The following is a 16,577-nucleotide window of genomic DNA, read 5'->3' on the forward strand; positions in this document are numbered from 1 at the left end:
CAGCCGAACTCCCGGCCAACATGCTACGGGAAATAGCAACCGTCGGGCGCCAACCAGGTGCCTCCAGGCCGCCTCCGAAGGGGGGTTGACCCAAAGCAAACCAGAGAGGAGGGAGGGGGTCAGGGTGGGGGCGCAGCGAGGAGGGCGTGCCCGGCCACCATGGAGGGATGGCCGGGAGCACCACAACCGCGTGGGGGAGGCCCCAGATCCAATCGGGGCGAACGGGGACGACGCGCCAGGAGCTGTGGCGAGGCCACACGCGACAGCAGCAAGGAGGTGAAGATGCCATTGGGGAGGCCGCCTCTGCCGCCAGGAGTGGATCTAAGGGCGTGACGGGTCAGGAGGACACGTGGGTAGTGGGGAGAACAACCCTGCCACCGTCATCCCAGGGCCCCGCGCAGCTTCGTCGGCTGGCCCTCCGACGACGATGACGTGGGGTAGGATGGAGGAGGGGTGGGGGGCCGGTGGCGGCTGGGTTCCCCCCGATTCGCCCGGGTTGGACCGCAACTCAAATCTTCGGTCACCGGTCCAGTAACCTAAAAGGTCTTACATTTGTTTGCATAGGAAGTATTACAAAGTGAATTTCCCTTGTGTATATAGTTTGTCCCTTCGTCTTGGTGTATATGTCATCTTAGGTTATGCACCGCGATCAAGACGAAGAGGAAACGAGAGAAATTAATATCAATTTGCTTATTAATACCATTGCATGCAATGAATTGACCACTCCATATTGTGCTAATAGTTAGTCTCATGTCATTAAAAGCATACACGCCCCACGTCTGTGATTGATTGATTCCTTTATTTATGTCAAAAAACAAAAAAACAAAATGAAAGTTAATGTATCGCATCTAAGTGTTTTGAGATTATTTGGTTTTCGTAAGATAACTTATACATCGAGATGAGTGAGTGCTTACTTTCGAACTTCCACATTACTAGATCAATTTCCATGATTGTCTTAACGTCGTAAGGATAATCCAATTCTTTCTTAACCTATCTTGTCCCCTGAAATGAATTTTCTTCTTAAATGAATTGTGACATCATGTCCTCTGCTTTGAACAATTAATCGATCCGTCTAACAACAAAAAGACCAAAAAGAAGTAGACCTTTTTATATTTGTAAGCATACAAATATCCTCTAAAAGGATAATTGTAGTAATCAAACATTTGTGCAATAACGTTTGACAAATTCAACATTTAATTTTGACAAATTCAGTTTGTATTCGAACGATTTTCGAGAATATAAGGCAGATATATCCAATTACCGATGGTAACCGGATTTACCGCTTCCCGCTGGTAAATAAAAACAACCGGTGCCCGTAACCTTGCTGACCCTGCAAACTCATGATGTGTGACTGTAAAAAAAACTCATGATGTGCGAACAGTTCTTGAGGAAAACAAAAACTGATAATGTACATACAGAGTATGTGATACATATCTTAATTCCAAAAGGTTTTGGATGACCCACTAAGATATGGTCGTCAGAAGAAAAGTAGGGTGATCACCAACTGATAGCCTACAAAGCTAAGTTGTAGATGGCTCAGTAAAGAAAGGCTTGACAGAATACTGACAGAACAAGTACGCAGTAGATTGACCATAACCTACGTTGCGCGCGGATACTTCAGAAAGCGCCCGTATCCATCCGGATACTGCCCCGATACTGTTCGATACATATCCTGTAAGTATTCCTAATTTATTTTGTTAAAAAAAGAAAATAATGTTTGATACTCCTGAAATACTGCTGTGATACGTTTTGGAGACCTGAAACCCCTCGTTCGACATGAAATCCCCTGAATAGTAAAGGCGAACCTTTTCAAGATTCCCAAGTTCATGTCAAAACATAACTATCAATGTTAATGTTCAATTGAAAGGTGAGCAAGAGAGAGTCGATGCACTCATTAAGCAGCAAACCCAGGGAAATCCCACTGCCAATTAGTGGAAGTGGACCAAGTGCAAGAAAAGAAATGGAGTAATCCTATTGAGGCATGCTTTGACCTAGAAGCTCCTTTTTTTTCTTCATATTTTCAATTGTTAATATATGTAATATCTATATAAAACGCATCCCCATATCCATGTTTTTAGAAAATTGTTGTATCGGGCATATCCCCATATCATGTATCCGATACGTATCCAAGTATTCGTGCAACATAGTGTTAGAAGCATATTGTGTTTAAAATAAAGATGGGAACAAAGATAAAATATGTTTAAATCAACATAGGAGTATATGACTTGTCCTCTATTCTAAGTCCCTCTCCCCTCACATGTACTCCTATATATATCCTGTAAGGATTAGATCAATATAATACACAACAACACAATATTCAGCCATCTATAATTTTCACACGTAGACCATAACTAGTCACAACTCATGAAGGGGCTATTAGTAAGCATCCATAACCTATATGATATGAAGCCAACAAAATGAAAGGATAGAAACAAAATGATCCAGAGCTCCAAGCAGGACTTCAGAGCTACAGAAAAGGATATATAAATAAAAAAAGCTTAATAAATGGTTTTATGTTAAGTACTCAGTTGTCACTATGAAGCAAAATGCAGACTTTGATCGGCAACTGACCTTATATTTTTTTATGATAAATCCATCCACAGCTAAAGAGATGACAACAATATACTCCCTTCTAAAAGCAATCGATGCCCAAGAAATGGATAGAATTTATTCTCCTTCATATGGTACGAGCAGAGAATGCCTGGTTGTTTCTTGCATTTCTTTTCACAGTGACCAAATAACATTGTGAACAACCACGCAAGCTTTGTGAATTAAATTATAGACAAACAATATTAATATCTCTTTTCCTTATTTTTGAGTTTCTTTTCAAAAATATCTTAGGTAAAGTTGCTACGCATGAGTCTGCTAAACTTGATGTTGCGGTAATAGCACATGCATATTCCCTACAGAAAATATCTAGTCTAGCTCGTGCGATCCGTCGGCTCCTCTATACGACGCGTGTTTCTTTTCGTGTAACTTTATCTGTGTTATAAAATTTTCCTCCGCGACAATACACATGTTGCAAAACATAAAAACGAACAAAACGTCGAAACATGCGCAAAGAAAAAAAACTGCAACAAAGCGATTGTTTCAGAAACTCGAGCGTTGTTTCAGGAATTACCGGATACCCAGCCGAAGCGCGCGCGAAGAAAAAAAACTGCAACAAAGCGATTGTTTCAGAAACTCGAGCGTTGTTTCAGTAATTACCGGGTACCCAGCCGAAGCGCGCGCGTAGAAAAAAAAACTGCAACAAAGCGATTGTTTCAGAAACTCAAGCATCGTTTCAGGAATTAGGCCAAAGCCCCGCGTGCGGATCGGATGGATGAGATCGGCTAGATGCATCAAAACAAACGGTTGTGAAGGCGGCGGATCATTGAAAATAATCCGCCCGTGGACGCGTAGCGTTGCCCAAAAATCAAACCCAAGTCCAGATTAACATAATACCGACATAACAAAGAATTCACCAGAGTATTTGCTTAGTTTCTCTTAAGACGAAACTTAAATTCGGAATGTGTTCTCTTGCAATTGTTCGTGCAAGTACATTACGCAGCATCATGGCGAGAAAGAAGACTCTTCACTTATAGGTCTACAATAGCAGATTCCTGAGTAAGTAATTGTCTGCAAACCAGCCAGCTCACTATACATGTGGAAGCCCCCCGCGTCGTCCCTCAAGAGCGACCCCCCCCCCTTCCGTCGCCGGCGTAGACACCTCCTCTCCTTCCTTTCCTCGCTGCCGCATGAGGCTGGCGTCGAGCAAGCCCGTGGCCTAGCCAGAGACTGCGGTGGCGGGCCCCTTGCCGCTCTGCCTTGCACTGGAAAACGATTGGATCTGGGACAGCGGCCCTTCCGGCGGGACCCCTCCGTGTTGTGGCGAGCGGTCGGGCTGGCGTCCTGTCGGTGGTTTGGTCGGATGGCTGACGGATCATCGGTGGACCAGGGCCTCGCGTGGTTGCTCTGGCAGCCGGCGACGCCTGATCTGGCCGCCGTCCTTTAGTCCTGGTCGGTGTGCTTCTGTCCTGCGGGTTCTTGACAGTGTCGACGTGGCCGCGGGCGAAGCTAGTGGAGGAGATTCAAATTGGGGGAAACCCGTTGGTCGGCCCAGGGCGGCTGCGTCGCCGACAACGCTCAAAGGTGCCGTTGTTCTTCTTGGAGACTTCGGTCTACGTGTGCTCCTCCATTTCCCACCTCCCTGCCTCTCGGGTGGAAACCCTAACTCTGGTGGACGGCGGCGGTGTCCTTGACGCCGTGACCTTTCGGAAGGCGTCGCCTTGAGGGCTGAGTGGTGGTGGGCACTGTGTGGGTCCTTGACGATTGCTGGTGATGGGCACTGCTTCAACGGAAACCCTAGGATCTGATCTTCCAGATCGGACGATGGCGGTACTATGGTGCCGTTTCTCTCTTGGCAGCATCGTTTGTGGAGTAGCGCTGGAGGACAGAGGCACAAGGTCGAACGTCTTCGTCTTGCATGAAGTTTTGTTGGAGCTATCAAGTCATGCATGGCCGACAGGTACTACGCCGAGTCATGCCTGGTTGGCAGGTGCTACACGTGACATTTTTTTTAGAATCTTCGCGCCTGGAGGATGAGCGCAGGGGCACCGTCGGACGTCGTGGTGACGTCGACGGATGTCCAGACTGGCAAGGATGATGCGAATCTTTATCATGAAGATGGGTCAGTGGTCCGATGAAATAGACGGTTTCTAAAACGTGTCCATGTTATGTGCGCTTTAGGTCTGTTGCATCCACTGTTGGTCCCACGTTATGCTGACGGATTGACGACGACACCAGATTTGGATATAGAAAGTGAGAACACTTCACATTATCGAGTATATAGGTGTCAATGATGGCTTTAGACGGATTGATGTATGTTCTTGTGAGATCTTTGCTAAATATTTAATAAAGATGGTTGCATTTGCTAAATGATTAATAAAAATGGTTGCATGCATCGAGTGATGCATAAGCCGGGGTTTTAACCTCTTCTTCAAAAGAAAAAAGTAATTGTTTGCAAAGTATATAGAAGCCAACAACATAAAAAAATGTATTCCCAAAAGGAAACAGAGAAAGAAGGTAAGCAAAAGTTGTGTCTATTTCCAAGTATTGTCATTTTCTACTTAGCAATCAACATGCCTCGGTGTCAGTGTTAAATCTGCTCAAAGTATGTGCGAGGGAATTTCGACGGTGCAAATATTTTTCCAACTTGTGCTTTATGGTGAAGTGCCAGTGATGTACCTTGCTTGTACTGAAGGGACTGAAAGATGACGATTAAATACATTTTAGAATAATATCTTGACCCGTTGTGAGCCGTCAAAAACTCTGAAGATTACGACAGGGGCATGATACTAAGCACCATGAACCACCCTAAAAAATCAAGCTCTTTATCGTGTCAGCGTCCACTTGTACCGAGTTACCAACCATCTGTCAAATCAGCTTGCACAGTTTCACTGTTTCCGACACAATATCTCGAAGGCATGTCAGTATCTTTCTTGCAGACAAAAGGAAGGATGTCAATATCAGCCAGAGAGCCAAGATATTTCTCCCTTGCAATGAAATTCAGGGTTGGTTGAACATAGGAACATTGACAAGACAATTCAGCAGAAATTGGGACTCGGTTATCTCAAAACCATTTGAAACCTCACAGCAAAAATCTTCACAAATTGAAATGTTAAGGGTGGAGAAAAAGTTGCTTTGAACATCAGATATACACAGCCATTTCACTCCAGATACCATCCATTCATCAAGGTGGTTTCTCAGATCACCACCAATATCAGGTTGCTGGTGCTTAAGAAACCAGGAACCGGTAATCAGCCCTGCACGAAACCGTTTAGTTTCAGAAGCACGGTCACTCCATTTCGCCAAATAAAGGGCACGGTCACTCCCTTCCCTGCTACAGACATTGTTCAGGTTATGGTTCAGCATGGACCTTAACTGAAGGAGTAGGATGCAACATGGGATACATATCTTAATTTGTAAAGGTTTTGGATGGCCCAGGAAGATACGGTCGTCAGAAGAAAAGGAGAATGATCAGCTACTGTCTACTGATAGCCCACAAAGTTAAATTGTAGATGGTTCAGTAGGTTTGGCATAATACAGACACAACAAGTACAGTAGATGGACAAACCAGGTGGCAGGTACATCTCACCCGAAGCTATCAATAAGCATCCATAATGGATATGACATGAGACGAGCAAAAATGTAAAATGCAAGGAGAGAAAAAAAATCCAAGGCACGGAGAAATAGTTCGGAAAAGTATGCATCAATAAGTGCAGATTGATGGATCTTCTTTTCCTAGTGATCAGACCAGACCATGTAGTACCAACAGAGCAAGCCTAGCTGTTTCCTGCGCTTATTTTTCTAGTGATCAGACCAGACCATGCAGCTTTGTGAACAACCACAGAAGTCTCTGAAGTCAATAAACATACAAGGAAATGATTGCAAGTATATATAGAATCCAACATCAGAAAACACAGCGAACTAACTTCAGTAAAAGTGTTTTCTATTTTCAAGTATTCAGTGCTTAAATCTGCTGAAAGTATATATGAGGAAATTTCAACAAGTGCTTTATAGTGAGGCGCCTGTGAAGCACTACCTTATTAAGACTAGACGGGTGTAATGATGACGATAAATAGGCTTCAGAATCATATCTGAACCCATTGTGAGCCGCTAAAAACTCTGAAGATTATGACAGGGGCGACATATTAACATCATGAACCACCCCAAAAATTAAGCTCTTTATCTTGTCAGTGTCCACTTGTACCGAATTACCAACTCCAGTGTCAAATCAGCTTACACAGTTTCAGCCATAATGACAAAAAACAGTCATGTTAGTATCTTTCTCGAAAATCAAAACATGTTAATAACCATCACAGGAGAGACAAGATATTTCTCCCTTGCAATGAAATCAAATATTAAAAATTGAGAAAAAATCTGACAGCAAAAATCTGACAGACAGAAGTGTTAATAGTTGAGATAAAGTTAGTTTAAGCATCAAGTATATACCTCAATCACTTCACTTCATACCAGGAACTGAGTCAAGTTAATTTTCCAGATCACCACCAACCTCAGGCTGCTGCTGGTTCTTGCAAAACCAGGAAGCAGTGAGTAGGCTTGTGTGAAACCATGATGTAGTTTCAGAAGCACAGTCACTCCTTCCCTGCTACAGCAACTGCAATTTTATCTACCCTTCTTCAGGCTAAGGTTGAGCATGCACCTTAACTGAAGGTGAAGGATGCAGTCTGCAGAGCACTGAATTCAGCAGCTCACAAACAGCACTTCCTTGGAATCAGCTATGTGATCCTGAAAGCACTTAATTCCTTCACCGTGCCATGTACTGAGCTGAGCACAGATAATATGAAACGCACGGGTGATGAAAAGATATGCACTTGAATTGTTGCGACATCTAATGCCGAATTGGCTACAAACAGCAACATAGTACTCCGTACTAGTTTACAACCTTCTCAGCAAGATACATGCGAAACTGAAAGGGGTTGGAAAGCCACACGATCCAACGCCTTCTCAGGCAGGAGCATTCTACTTCACCTAACAAAAACAACAGTTCCATCTAGCAGCCTATGAACTTCCCTGGCAGTACACAATCTGTTTTCAGAAAATGGTGGCATTTGCATAGATCGATGCACATAGCCATAGTGTATACCATCCATCCATACGTATGAGTATGAGTATACCAATTGAATCTATACTATCCATCTTTGCCCAAAGAATCAAGGCATGTATCCACTTAATCAAGGCATCCCCTTAACTGATGCGCAAAATTTAGAGGACTGTTCTTCAGCCTGAAAGGCTGTAAACTGTGCAGTTTCTCATGAGAAGAGCGGCAGCGAGGTTAGCTCACCCTCTGTGCGGCGGCGGCCAACCTCTTGGCCCGCTTGGCCTGGTGGATCTTGGCGTAGACCCGCCTGGTCCTGAGGCTGAGGAGCACGTCGAGGCCGAAGCCGACGACGCAGGCAGCGGCCATGACGACGAAGACGAGGCGGTAGCAGTGAGCGCCGGAGCAGGTGTTGCCACCGCCGGGCACCTTGGTGGCCTCCGCGTCGTAGAGGAGTCCCGCGAGGAGGCCCGAGAAGAGGAAGGATCCGAGCGGCAGGTTGAGGATGAGGATGTTGTAGATGAGGCCGTAGTACTTGAGGCCGAACAGCTCCGACGCCGTGGGCACGGTGACCGCCAGCCGCACGCCGTAGCAGACGCCGACCACCACCGAGCCGACGAAGAGGGATCCCGGCATGCCGAACGCCATCAGCACGTACCCTGCGCACATGAGCACCTGCGACGCCGCGTTCCACACGGGCCGCGGCAGCGCCCTCGTCCTGGAAATTCAGTCATGTCTCACAACGTTAGGCAGTGTCAGATTATTTATTTTTATTTGCGAGACAGAAATGAAGAGATCTTTTTTTGAGGGACAGAAATTAAGAGATTAGGTTGCAAAGACTGACTTCATTATATACATTCACTTTGGAAAGTACATAATGATGATCGAAAAGCGAGAAATAATGATAGCAATCTGAGTCTCTGGATTCCATTGACAGTGATCGGTGTTTTGAAAAGAAAACTACGCATATTTCTGCATGATTGGAAAGCAAGGAAATCATTCAGTGATCGACGTTTCGCAATGCTAGACAGTGTCAGAAAATGGTATGAAGAGATTATTACTAGTGCGTACTAGTTGCAAACATCATCTTCATTTACATACTGATCGACTTTGACCGTACTAGTGATCAAAAAACACCGAAGATTCATACTACTAGCAACCTGAACTTCACAAGGTTCTTTCAGAACGGGACGCACTGATTAAAAGATCATGCTCGCGCTCTCGTCCAACCGGTTCATTAATATAGGCATGAGCAAGTGGAGGCACGATTCACGCGATCTTAATGCTGAGAAACCAGCACCTGCTACTGAACTGAACCCATATTATGAAACAGAATTGGCAATAGCTATCAGGCTTAAAATATCTGCTCCTTTCTACCTAGTAAAAGCGTGAAAGGGACGCTTCGCCCACCGGTAAAAGGCGCCCGAGCTACATGCCCAGCCCACACACTACATACCTACACAAGTTGACAATTCTATACTCACACATCGAGGCGCGGTTGCAAATTCCTCCACGAAGTCGACGTGCACTTTCATGCGTGCTTTTATCCATAAAATAATCCCCACGCCCACCCACCGCTTGTGGCTGTTTTTTACTTTCAGTTTCAGTATTATATCTGCAGCGCTTTGTTGAACAATTTGGACTTTTCCTTCTGTAATCAGGGATTCAGTGAATGCCTTTTGTCTAAAAAAATCAGCTCCCGCTCACTTTTTCTTCTACTAGGCCACCACTTTGGTGTCTCCTTCGTGCCTAAGATAGCAACGAGGCCAATTCATTCTAACTTTAACCAAAATATGGTTTGCTTAATAGGTTCAGTTTCGGCTAAAGTGATAAGAAATCGAAAAGACTGAGTGCTCAAATGCGCTAGCAATTTAGAGGATATTCACTATACATCTAGTAGTAGTTAGTCTTGATTGATAATACTACTATTCCCTCCGTTCCTAAATATAAGACCTTCTAAAGATTTCATTATACACTACATATTTAAGCAAAATGAATTAATCTACACTCTAAAATACATTTATATTCAGGAACGGAGTGAGGGCACGATAATCATTCTACATCCAGTAGTAGTAAGATTGGCCATGCTTTATACATTTCCCAAGAAATGCTGGTCCCCATTCATCTGAGATCTCTTGTGGTCTTCTCACACGACCGAGGCCGCACATTATCTCATCTGAAAGCAACAGCTACGAAATCTCTGCGCCGTCCATCCGTGTAGTATATTATTATTTTCTTATTTTGTTTGATGATTGATTTTTGGCCAAGAACGTTCACGTGCGATTGTGTGGTGGGGTTCGATTCAATCCTGAGCAAGCTAGATATAGATACGGCCCCAGATCCGTACCACGGAGGTCGTACCGTAGCAGCAGGAAGGGAATTAATGGCGGCGAGCAAAGCAATCATGGGGAGTGAAGGAGGAGGAGGATCGTACTTGATGAAGTGCTCGGAGATGGTGCCAGAGGCGATGCGGCCGAAGAAGCCCCAGATGCTGGTCATGGAGACGAAGAGGGAGACGTCGGCGTAGCCCATGGCCACGCCCATCTGCCCCAGGTTGTTCATCACCGCCAGCCCCGTGCCCACCCCCATCAGGAACGACGAGAAGAGCACCCAGAAGTCCACCGACGCCAGCGCCTCCGCTATCGTGTGCTCCTCCCCGAGCCGCGGCCGCTCCCCGGGCCCGCGCGCCTCCTCCGCCTCGCTGCCCTGCTGCGCCGCCGCCGCCGCCTTCGAGTCGAGCAGCAGGGGTGCGGCCGCGTCCTCCGCGTCGGCGTTGGCCGCCTTGCGGGACTTCATCCAGGACGTCCAGCCCACGTACGCCGGCACGGCGACCGGGGCCGCGAGGAGCACCATCAGCACGGCCACGAAGACGGTGGACACGACCCCGCCGCCGCCCCCCACGCCGGTCAGGTCGGCCGCCAGGAGGTAGAGCGCGATGGCGACCGCGAGCGTGCTGATGGCCGCGAACCCGCGCGCGTCGGCCTCGTCCCCGGCCGCACCGGTGCAGTCAGAGTCGGCCACGCGGCCCTCGCGGAGGAAGACCATGGCGACGGCGCAGACGGCGGCGGGCACGACGGCGAGCATGACGAGGAAGGAGGCCGGGTCGTCGGCGAAGAGCGCGGAGCAGACGTCGGTGAAGATGGCGGTGCTGAGGCCGACGTACCCCTTGAGGACGCCCGAGACGGGGCCCCTGCTGCCCCGGAAGTTGCGGATGCAGGTGACGAGCACGGCGGTGTTCATCCAGGTGGTGGAGTTGCCGCCGAGGCAGAGGCAGACGCACATCTGCCAGTAGGGCAGCGGCGCGACGGCCCTGGAGACGACGAGCCACTGCGCGCCGTAGCCGAGGAAGCCCTCGAGGGAGCCGACGGCGAGGAGGAGCCAGGTGGGGACGCGGTCGGAGGCGAGCCCGGCCAGCAGGCCGAACGCCTTGCCGACGTCCTTGGCGACGGAGAGGCCGTTGAGCTGCAGCTGGGTGAGGCCCATGAGCGTCTTGATGGAGTCGGAGTAGTTGGAGAAGGTGTAGTTGTTGCCCGAGATGCACTGCACCCACACCGCCGCCACCAGCCCCAGCCACCGTCCCCACGCCGTCCCCGCCATCGCGTCCAGCGCCGTCGTCACCATCGCCGCCGACGACGACAACCCGCTACCTACTACGGCTCGGCTTCACAGCTTGCTTTGGCTTTGGCCGCGTGTGGGAGGTGGTATGGGAGGGAGGGCGGGAGCGGGGGCGGTGCTTTCCGCGGGTCAGTGGGACGGTGCGTGCGGGCGTATGGTATGGTATGGGGGTTTTCGTTTCGCCTGGGGGGTCACGCTAAAATGGGGGGTTTAGCGGTGATTATATAGGCAGCGGGAGAGAGGGGTGGGAAGTTTCCGTCGGGGTACGCATTGACGGCGGTGATCCTGTGGATTTTGTTGGCCCTGTTCGGGCGGTGATTTTGGAGTGAATTGACAGTGAAACACGGAGACTACTGGCCGCCGCGAGACTGTGATTTTTTACCTTCTTTATTACTGTTTTGTGTGATTGTGATGATGACGTGAACGATGCTGCCGTTTCCTGTGTGATTTTTGCCGTGTCATCAGTTTCTCTGGTTGCCGTTGGCGGGGAGTAGCGTGCGTGAATGGATGGAATGAGGTTGGGACGGAAATGGTTGGATGTTGGTCATAGGAATTGAGACCAAGATGTCAAATGCACTCCATCCTTAATGCCTCGTTTGGTTAAGGGGGATTTAGAAGGTTTTGAGAGGGAGGGATTTTAGTGGATTGGGTGAATCCCTTTCTTCCATCCAATCCTCTCAAATCTCCGGGGCTTTGCTTCTACTAGTCCCTTCAGGAGGGTTTTGAAACACATGGATATAAAGATATTGAAAGGGAACAGAGGAGATTGGGCTAAGCAAACCCCTCCTATCAAATGAACCTCTGAGGATTTGTGAGGTTTCTGGGCCTCCCGGAGATTTTCCTCTCTAAACCTCCCCAACCCCCCTTAACCAAATGAGGCCTAAACGGGACAACTTAACTTGACCCTATTACTGTACCGAGACCGGTTACTATATATATTCATTCATTCCGGGTCGTCGGGGGGGGGGGGGGGGGGTCGGCTCTAGGGAGCATAAACATGTGCCCTCCGGTAAGACTGGTTGTAATAGGTAGTATCATATAGTACTATCATACTCCCTCTGTTTCGGTATATAAGTCATCTTACGAAAACCAAATAATCACAAAACACTTAGGCACGATGCATTAACTTTCATTTTGTTTTTTTTTTGTTTTTTGACATGAATAAACGAATCAACCAATAAGAGACGTGGGCCGTGTATGTTTTTAATGACTTGAGATTAACTAGCAAGACATGCAGTGGTCAGTTCATTGCATGCAATTGTATTAATTAGCAAAATCACATTATTTTTCTTGTTTCCTCTCCGTCTTGGTCACGGTGCACAACCTAAGATGACCTATACACCGAGACGGAGGGAGTGCGTATGATGCCACATCCGTAATGCATAGTATCATATGTCAGTATCTAGGATGGATCATTTATTATCATGCAAGACATATAGTAGCACATCATTTAATATGATACGGTATCATGATATGATACCCAACCCTCTCTTTCTTCATTTAATTCCATTCCATCTCATCGAAATTACCTAGTTGGCATGCATGATACTACATATGATACTACCATTACGGACAGCCTAAATAGGAAACACTTCCTATGTAAAGAACTATAAAAGCGCTTAGATCACTAAAAATAATGATCTAAACACTTTTTTATTTCTTTACGGAAAGAATAATAGATAAAACTTATTCTGATAATTTACGATAATGATGTAAGATGTATCTATCACACCACAAAAATAAAATTGAAATTTGAACCAAAACTCATGCAACTAAATAGGTAGATTGGAGTAAATGTAGTTTTCACCATATATTGGCAATTGCTAGAATTATCTATGATCTATTTTGGGAGCTTCTTAACAGCCCTTCGGGGCGTCGAGGAATGTTTTTTTCTCTATCATTCCTACAAAGAGAGCTTCTTAACAGCCCATCGGGGCGTCGAGGAATGTTTTTTTCTCTATAATTCATACAAAGAGAGCTTCTTAACAGCCCTTCGGGGCGTCGAGGAATGTTTTTTTCTCTATAATTCCTACAAAGAGAGCTTCTTATCAGCCCATCGGGGCGTCAAGGAATGTTTTTTTCTCTATAATTCCTACAAAGAGAGCTTCTTAACAGCCCTTCGGGGCGCCGAGCAATGCTTTTGCTCTATAATTCCTACAAAGAGAGCTTCTTAACAGCCCATCGGGGCGTCGAGGAATGTTTTTTCTCTATAATTCCTACAAAGAGAGCTTCTTAACAGCCCTTCGGGGCGTCGAGGAATGTTTTCTTCTCTATAATTCGTATAAAGAGAGCTTCTTAACAGCCCATCGGGGCGTCGAGGAATGTTCTTTTCTCTATAATTCCTACAAAGAGAGCTTCTTAACAGCCCTTCGGGGCCTCGAGGAATTTTTTTTCTCTATAATTCCTACAAAGAGAGCTTCTTAACAGCCCATCGGGGCGTCGAGGAATGTTTTTTTCTCTATAATTGCTACAAAGGGAGCTTCTTAACAGCCCTTCGGGGCGTCGAGGAATGTTTTTTCTCTATAATTCCTACAAAGAGAGCTTCTTAACAGCCCATCGGAGCGTCGAGGAATGTTTTTTTCTGTATAATTCCTACAAAGAGAGGTTTTTAACATCCCTTTGGGGCGTCAAAGGAATGTTTTTTTCTCCATAATTCTACAAAGGGAGCTTTTTAACAGCCCATCGGCGCGTCGAGGAATGTTATATTCTCTATAGTTCCTGCAAAGGAAGCTTTTTAACAGCCTGTCGGTTCCTCGAGGAATTTTTTTTCCCTATAATTCCTACAAAGGGAGCTTTTTAACAGCCCTGAGGGCATCGAGGAATGTTTTTTCTCTATAATTCCTACAAAGGGAGCTTTTTTAGAGCCCCTCGGTGCGCCGAGATTTTTTTTCTCTATAATTCCTACAAAGGGAACTTTTTAACGGCCCCTCACGACGTCGAGGAATGTTGTTTTCTCTATAATTCCTACAAATAAAGCTTTTTAATGGCCCCTCAAGGCGTTGAGGAATGTTTTTTCTTTATAATTCCTACAAAGGGAGCTTTTTACAGCCCCTTGACGCGTCGAGGAATGTTATTTTTCTCTATAATTCATACAAAGGAAGCTTTTTAATGGTCCCTCATGGCGTTGAGGCATGTTTTTTTCTCTATAATTCCTACAAAGAGAGCTTTTTAACGGCTCCTTAAAGCGTGGAAGAATGTTTTTTCTCTATAATTCCTACAAAGGGTACTTTTTAATAGCCCATCGGCGCTTCGAGGAATGTTTTTTTCTCTATAATTCTTATAAAGGGAGCTTTTTAACGGCCTCTCAGGACGTCGAGGAATTTTTTTCCTCTATAATTCCTACAAAGAATTGGACTATTAACATATACCAAACACACACAAAAACAGACTAATAACGTATACAGTGCTTGAATTGTCAATAATATAGATGCTGCATAGTGCATAGTGGATGTTCGTTCTCATCGTTTGTTCACTCGTATGGCACGCAAACAGACGGCAGAGCTAGCACCCTATGCACTAGCGTACGTTATCAGTGTGTAGCAACTTGGGGGTTATTTCCAGTGACTTTTTTGTGTAGGGACTAAAAAAAGTTTCAAAAAGTCTTATGTGAAATAAATAGAAGGGACTTTTAGTGACTAAAAGAGGGTATTTGAGACTATTTAAAGAAGTTCCTATAGGAGGGTCTTTTTGGAACTTTTTTGTCACTTTTTCCAACAATGTCCTTATTTTTAGCATGTCATTTAATAACTAGTACTACATTATTAAAGGTAACATAGTCTTTTGCATGTTATTTAATGACCTCTAGTCCCTATTTAGTTTCTGAAAAGAAACGGATAAGGACTAGGAACTTTTAAGTTGGGACTAAAAAAGTCCCGAAACTTGTGAAACAAACACGGCCTTGATAATCAGAGAGTACGGCAGCAGTAACATGCGAGTACAAGGCATCTAATCCGGAGGATAAAATAGGAAATTTCGATTGATTGAGCGACAGCACTTGGTCAACGTGCATGGCAAGTAGCTATATACACGGTGCAAATGATATATCTATGTGACGCTGTCCCTCTGAAGTCAATCAATCATATAAAATCATATACAGTCCGGCTTAAGCAAATCCGGCCCCTGTATGTCCGCGGATGCGTTGAACACATCTACACACGCATTTGAACAACATCTCACAAATCGTTCCACACATCAATATATCTCATATTTGGATTTTCAAATTAATGTCGAAAACATATCATTGTCTCATGTAAATAACAAATGTTGGTATCGAAAATAAATAGTGTTCACACGAATTTATTTGAAATGCCAATCAAGCGTCTGTCTTTTGATTTTCACTGTGTGTCCACATATGTTCCACCACACCATTTAATAGTTGCGCGTGTATTCATGATCTCAGTGATTCTGATGCATCTACACAAAGTTTATAAATTGAGCTGCATCTTCACCTTCTGGGATTTCAACTTGTTCGTCACGTACTTCAAAAACATTGATTTGCACTACACCATCATAATCATCCTCGACAATCATATTGTGTAAAATAAATAACATGTCATGAGCTGCCACAAAGTTTCTGATTCCCACATCATTGCAGTCCCACGAACAATTCTCCAACGAGCTTGCAGCACTCCGAATACCCTCTCCACATCCTTTCTAGAAGCTTCTTGCACTGTTGCGAAGTGCTTTTGTTTGTTGCCCTCTGGTTCGGATATTGTATTGACAAATGCAGCCCACTAAGGATAGATGCCGCCGGCAAGATAGTACCACATGTTGTAGTCTCGGTCGTTGACGGTGTAGTTGCACGACGGTGATTTCCCATTGCAAAGGCACGTGAACACCAGAGTTCGTTGAAGCACGTTGATGTTATTGTGAGAATTCGACATTCCAAAAAAAAGCATGTCAAATCTACAAGTCATGTGATGACATCGCTTCTAATATGATGGTGGCCTCTCTCATGTGACCTTGATACATTCCTCATAAACCTTTGGGGCAGTTCCTTCACTGTCGATGCATGTAATCAATTGATCCCAACATTCTTAGAAACCCTATTTCCTCTCTAATTGCGAACAACTTCTGTGTGTCATGTGCATTTAGTTCTCTCATATACTCCGCTCCAATCACCTCGACCACAACGCGTGTAATCTTGAGAGTGGTCTTGAGGCACGTGCTCTCCCCCATCCTGACCATCTCACAAACGACATATGTGGTTGTACCAAGTGCAAGCATTCTTAGAGCAGCCGTGCACTTCTCCTTGGCAGAGAAAGATAGTTAACCGCAACAAACCCTTGTGAGCTTGAAGTAGTCATCGTGTGCCTCCACTGCATCCACAATCCGCAATAACAATGGTTTTCGTTGTCGAAAA

At 45.6% G+C, this 16,577-nt stretch overlaps 1 protein-coding gene across 1 annotated transcript; it reads right to left on the bottom strand.

The window, feature by feature from the left end:
• Positions 1 to 7,358: 7,358 nt before the first annotated feature.
• Positions 7,359 to 11,404, bottom strand: LOC123400150 (protein NUCLEAR FUSION DEFECTIVE 4-like). Its single transcript, XM_045094566.1, has 2 exons — positions 10,035 to 11,404; positions 7,359 to 8,318 (listed from the first exon to the last, which is right to left on the bottom strand). Exons 1-2 carry the CDS (start codon positions 11,219 to 11,221, stop codon positions 7,838 to 7,840), a joined length of 1,668 nt encoding a protein of 555 aa, XP_044950501.1. The 5' UTR covers positions 11,222 to 11,404; the 3' UTR covers positions 7,359 to 7,837.
• Between the last annotated feature and the right edge of the window lie 5,173 nt (positions 11,405 to 16,577).

Source organism: Hordeum vulgare, chromosome 5H, assembly GCF_904849725.1.
Source record: "Hordeum vulgare subsp. vulgare chromosome 5H, MorexV3_pseudomolecules_assembly, whole genome shotgun sequence".
In the NCBI taxonomy this organism is placed as follows: domain Eukaryota; kingdom Viridiplantae; phylum Streptophyta; class Magnoliopsida; order Poales; family Poaceae; genus Hordeum; species Hordeum vulgare.